The sequence below is a fragment of the Musca autumnalis genome, unplaced genomic scaffold (genome assembly GCF_047663935.1).
Source record: "Musca autumnalis isolate F117 unplaced genomic scaffold, ASM4766393v1 scaffold_1, whole genome shotgun sequence".
Classification (NCBI taxonomy): domain Eukaryota; kingdom Metazoa; phylum Arthropoda; class Insecta; order Diptera; family Muscidae; genus Musca; species Musca autumnalis.
Genome location: NW_027411644.1, coordinates 278,644,119 through 278,650,044, shown reverse-complemented (window position 1 = coordinate 278,650,044; position 5,926 = coordinate 278,644,119). Strand labels below are relative to the sequence as shown.

Here is a 5,926-nt window from a genome sequence, read left to right as displayed (position 1 = left end):
CATCAGCCCACCTGATCGAATTTGAAACGTCAAAAGAATTTTTTGTAAATTAAATTCGTCTCAAAAAACATATGTCAAATTACAAATTTATTGTTTAATACTGAAAATGTTAGCACATTATGCTACTAGTGCTAACTAGGAATCAACTTCAACAGTTGGTCCGATCTCAATGGACGCATTGCGCGTCGACACCATCAGCTTGGTTTTCTCGCCGTTTACCGCCAGACCCACTTTAGCAGATTCTCCTTCGACCTTCATAAAGGTATCGGTTACGTCTTTTACTGATCGTCCCATGAGGTCTATATCATCAGCATAAGCAGTAACATGCTATTGGTGTAGATAGTGCCACTTCTTTTGACGTTTGCCTCTCGTACAACCTTTTCTAGCAGGATGTTGAAAAGGTCACACGAAAGGCTGTCTCCTTGCCTGAAACCTCTTTTGGTACAAAACTCTTTGGAGAGGTTCTTTCCTATATTAACTGAGGATCTCGTGTCAGTTAAAGTCATGTTACAAAGCCGAATGAGCTTTGCGGGGATACCAAATTCAGATATGGCCTGGAATACCTTTGAACGTAGTGGGCTGTCGAAGGCTGGTCTATAATCGACAAAGAGGTGGTAGGTGTCGATCTGCATCTCTTGGGTCTTCTCCAGGATTTGGCGCAGGGTAAATATCTGGTCAATGGTGGACTTGCCAGGTCTAAAGCAGCATTGGTATGGTCCAATTATTTCGTTGGGCTTTAGTCGTTCGCACAATATCCCTGACACTATCTTGTATGCGATAGGGAGAAGACTTATGCTCCTATAGTTGGAGCATAAAGTCTTATCTCCTTTCTTATGGACGGGACACAGGATGCTCAGGTTCCAATCGTCGGGTACGCGTTCTTCCTGCCAGATGGAGCTAACTAGCTGATGCATACACTTTATCAGCGTGTCGCCTCCGGTTTTAAACAGCTCGGCTGGTAGGCCATCAGCTCCTGCTGCCTTATTATTCTTCAGCCGGTTTATTGCTGTCTGTACCTCATTTTGGCCGGGTGGTATACATTCAATACCATCTTCTGGGATTGGATCTGTGGTATCTTCGTCGACTTCGCTACAATTGGATACCAACAGTTTGGAAAATGATCTTTCCATATCCTGAGCACACTATCTGTATCAGTTACCAGATTACCTTGCTGGTCTCTACAGGAGGATGTGCCAGTTCCAAAGCCATCAGTTTGATGCTTGACTCTTTAGTAGAATTTTCGGACTTCATTCTGGCTCCTGTACATCTCGATTTCTTCACACTTCCGCTTTTCCATCTCTCTCTTTTTCCTGCGGAAAAGACGTTTCTTCTCTCTCCTTTTCTCCCGATACCTCTCTAGTGAGCTAAGCGTTGCTACTGATTGTAAAGTAGCCTTATACGCCGCATTTTTCTCTTCGGTAGCAGCACGACACTCCTGGTCATACCATGGATTCCTTGGTGGAGGTCTCTGGTAACCAAGTACTGATTTTGCGACTGTTTGCGTGGAGTGGGCAATGTTTTGCCATTGTCCTGATATGTTATCGGGACGAGGGGTGCTTTGATTAAGCAGTTGGGCCAGTTGAGTGGAATATGCTGTGGCTATCTGTTGTGATTGCAGCTTACCGATGTCCAACTTCCGTGTTGTGTCTGTTCGCACTTTGTTTGCTACGTTTAGTCTGGTACGTACCTTTGCTGCAACAAGGTAGTGGTCCGAGTCTATGTTTGCACCTCGGAACGATCGTATATCCAACACGCTTGATGCATTTCTTCCATCTATCACAACGTGATCAATTTGATTTCTTGTTCTTTGATCTGGCGACAGCCAGGTGCCCTTATGAATATCGAGATGCTTAAATCTGGTACTGCTAACTACCATGTTTCTTGCAGCTGCAAAGACTATCAGCCTCATACCATTGTCAGATGTTTCACTGTGGAGACTGAATTTTCCGACTGTTGGGCCAAAGATATTCTCCTTTCCAATTTTGGCATTAAAATCGTCTAGTATAATTTTAATGTCATGGGCAGGACAACGGTCATAAGTTTCTTCTAAGCGCTCGTAAAAATATCTTTGGTCTGTTCGTCCTTGTCTTCAGTGGAAGCATGAGCGCAAATAAAGCTGGTGTTGAAGAATTTTGCTTTTAATCGAATTGTAGCGAGTCTTTCATTCTCTGGGGTGAAGCTGGAGACAAGGGGCCTAATTACGTGATTCGATATCGAGTTGTTTCGACCCGAGTACTCAAAGTTGGGATGACAACATTCGTTATCGAGTAAAATTATCGAGAAATTGAGCATAAATTTGCGAGTAATTTCTCGTAGCCAAATGGCCTATCGTAAACAAACAAAATGAAAGATTTCTTATTGTATTTTTGTTTAAAATGTAAAAAATGTTGTTTATTTACGGTTTATAGAGGAAAAATGATATTAGTAAATAATTGTGAGCATTTTTTACACAAAATAACGAGAGAAATTGGGAAAAGTCCTTTTCAGTCGTTTTGAAAAACAAATTGTGATAAAATTAGAATTAAAATAAATACATATGCACGCTATCATTAACCAAAAATTAGTGTTTGCAGTCGTTAAAATACAAGTTGAAAAATATGAATTTCTGCAAAACAAAAAATTATTTAATATTAATAGCCTTCATTTTATAGGCGAAAAACTTTTAATAAAGTGCATTTTAAACAGTTCATCCCCCGTTGTTTACCAAAGGAAATACTCTCTCAGAGAGGCTAAGTCAATACACCCACCAAATTCTCTCATTTATTTTGAGAGAGAATTATTAAGGTAGATGTATTAGCAAACTGTAACAAGAATGTCAAAACAATTTTGCAAACATTATTAATTTTCATATTTTCTTAGCACAACTTCATTCCGAAATTATTATTCAATGTATTGTTCAAAAAATTCCACAAATAGGTATTTACATTTTTCATCCATAATTTTGTTTTTTAGTTTTTGCTTTGCAATAAACACATATTTTTGACATCTACCTTCATAAAATTCCCTGAAGAACACATAGTTCGATTACCGGTTACTCTCGAAACATTCGATCAACGATTTCGATCGAGTCTTATCATGCCGTTTTTTTCTCGTGTCGAAAACTTATTCACGAGTAAATTCTCGATCGAATCGAATCACATAATTAGGCCCCAGATGTTTTAACCTCCGACAAACTACAAATCCGCAACCAAACTCATGCTTTGTGTCATGGCAGCTATAAAACAGTGCGTAACCTTTAGGTGTTTTTGTGACGCCTTTCCCGTTCTTGTATGGCAGTAATGTCGGCCTTGTATTTTTCAAGTACATCTGCCAATGCGTAAACTGCACCTTCTCTATAAAGAGTGCGAACATTCCAGGTGCAGATTCACAGATCATGGTCCTTGAAACGTTTGCGGGGGTCGTCAACTTTTGAGAGGGTTGTTTTTCTTTTCTTTCGTTTTTTCATAGTAGGCTGTTTTTCTAGGGGAGGGTTACTGACCCGACGCCCAAACCCAAGTTTTTGACGTTCTTATGGGTGAACGCGCGGCACATGTTAGCTCACTACCTTTAACGGGTGTTAAAGGCAGTTCCCCAGGTGACACCACGGGGAGGTCAGTGTCCACTTGAGATGAAAGAGGGACCAAGATAAATCCTGGGCTTTGCCATGTTAAAGCCGGTCAGGACCGTTGCTTGGTATCTTCCATCCCCTACGTCACCCATTGTTAGGCATTACACCTGATTATTTAATGACTCGTTGCCAAAGCAGGATATGCCGGGGTATCCTTAATCAGGAGGGATATATTTTTACTGAATATTACTGAAAGTACTTCGTTTTCAATATAGAGTAAATATGCATGGATATTCTAATACAATCTTTGTTTTTTTCCAAGTTTTATTCACCTGAGCCAAATTTTTTACTTCAATTATTGACTTTACTTTATTTTCCTTGTATAATTCTTATATAAATTGGATTTGTATGCAAATGTGTGACTAAGTTCACTCCAAACACATGAAGCAAAAAAAATATAATAAAATTAAAAAACTTCATATCTTGTATAAAGCGGAAAAAAATTGAGGTTGAAAAAAATTTTGCAGGGGGGTTCTATTCAAGTGAGTGGCAGTGAATAAACGTACTATAATACACTAATGAATCTAACTGACTAGCCACTTTATTTCTAAGAAAAAAAATATTTTAACTAATCCAAAAATAACCACAGCCATGTTTCATGACATATCATAAGTTGATTCAGTTATTTGCCCTGACTCTGGTTTAGGTGCATCGCTAGTGATTATTACAAGACAGTGACACACACTTTCACTCATTCTTTGTAATGAACAATTACAATTTCAGTTTAACCATGCCATATTTATGGCATAATAATATATACAGTACCCATATGATTCTTATCAGCAGATATTATTTTCTTTATTTATTGTTATTTAATTTTCACGAGCACTGTTATATTAATTGACCAAAGGTTTATTTATATCGTCCGACTGGAAAAGTGGTTACTTTGGTTATCAATGTGATAACAAAATAGAATCCAACCGAATTCTGTCCCATTCATGTCTATTACAAAATTGTAAACACAATTATCTGCACTCCACAAGTCTTTGATCATATACTGTAACCATAACATGGCTAATAAATGTCTTCGTGAAATGAGAACATCATGATCGTGACTAGCAATTTTTGTATATCGTGCTCTGTTAAACGACCCTGATAATGAAAATCTCTAGACAGAAGTGTAGAACTGATTATATTATTTGAAAATAATAAAATAACACAAAAGCAAAACAAAGCAAAACAAAGCAAAACAAACTAACCATCATATGTTGAGATTTTACAATGGAATTTTATTTTTATAACATTTAAAAACATTTTTAGGTGCTGTTGTTGTAACGAAGTATTGTGGTTTTGGATATAAACGCTTGTTGTACTCTGTGCGTGTGTGATATAGTTTAAGGCTGTAATAATAGGGCCACACCTCCTAAAATCCATTTTGACTTTGGTGACCGAGATTTTAAATTGAATGTCCAAACGTAGGTGTTGCCACGGGACCTGGAAGGGGAACACAAAACGAAATAGAATATTATTATATTATACGTTTAGATAAGCTACGTTTAGGCCATGTTTATATTATAGCCTTTTGCAGGGTTAACCTTCTTTATGAGGATTTAATTGAAATATGAGCAATGGAATTGACATTTGAAACCCAGTGGGTTTGTTAAATCCGGTTATATATAAACGTACTATTAGACGTTTAGATTAGGTACGTTTAGACTATAACCTCAACGATAAAGCTTATTATCTCCATTTATTTGTCATAAAAAGTATGAAAGCATCTGTCAAACAAATCGAAACAGAACCATTAACATGATGCAAAACACTAATCTAAACATAATCATAGACATGATGGGGAATTTATTGGGCTTACTTTATGCTGGGTACTTACCTTGTTTTGTAAAGCGGACACTCGTAAACATGATGGACATCATGCCTCTCCTGCACACTGGCCTTTATGCATATAACTGGCATGGGGCAAAGTAATTCTTTGGGATTCAATGGTACTATTGAATTCAACTGGCAATCCCAACTGGCTCCATTTAAATATAGGCCATGCACAAAAGCTCCATCCATGGGTGGTAATCTAAAGGAAAAAGAGTATAACAGGCATTACCATCGTGAGCGTCAAACATTTTATATGCTTCACTATGACGAACACCCTAGGCAATACCACGTGTTGCCAGGCGCCATTTCCATTTGAAAGTTTGACATGTTATAGCTGTGTTCCTTTACTTACCTGAGGTTACCATTTTAACCATTTGTTACCATTTTTAACCTGCAAAGCGTTCCTTAACCCCGAAAAGTGGCAAAACTGGAAGCAATTTTTAAGAGAGTGAGAGGGGAGAGAGAGCGAAAATGGCTTTCTCTTCTACCACAGGC

General features: G+C 38.1%; 1 protein-coding gene across 1 annotated transcript; it reads right to left on the bottom strand.

Annotated features, from left to right (window-relative positions):
- Positions 1-3,889: 3,889 nt before the first annotated feature.
- LOC141389574 (dynein beta chain, ciliary-like) lies at positions 3,890-5,660 on the bottom strand. Its single transcript, XM_073961282.1, has 2 exons — positions 5,436-5,660; positions 3,890-5,041 (listed from the first exon to the last, which is right to left on the bottom strand). Exons 1-2 carry the CDS (start codon positions 5,618-5,620, stop codon positions 4,942-4,944), a joined length of 285 nt encoding a protein of 94 aa, XP_073817383.1. The 5' UTR covers positions 5,621-5,660; the 3' UTR covers positions 3,890-4,941.
- Between the last annotated feature and the right edge of the window lie 266 nt (positions 5,661-5,926).

Bases quoted from the DNA above. Each gene is read 5' to 3' on its own strand.
- LOC141389574 (XM_073961282.1), bottom strand. From the start codon at position 5,620: ATGGATGGAGCTTTTGTGCATGGCCTATATTTAAATGGAGCCAGTTGG. The intron at 5,042-5,435 runs GTAAGTACCCAG...TTCCCCTTCCAG, and splicing joins TGTCCGCTTTACAAAACAAG to GTCCCGTGGCAACACCTACG.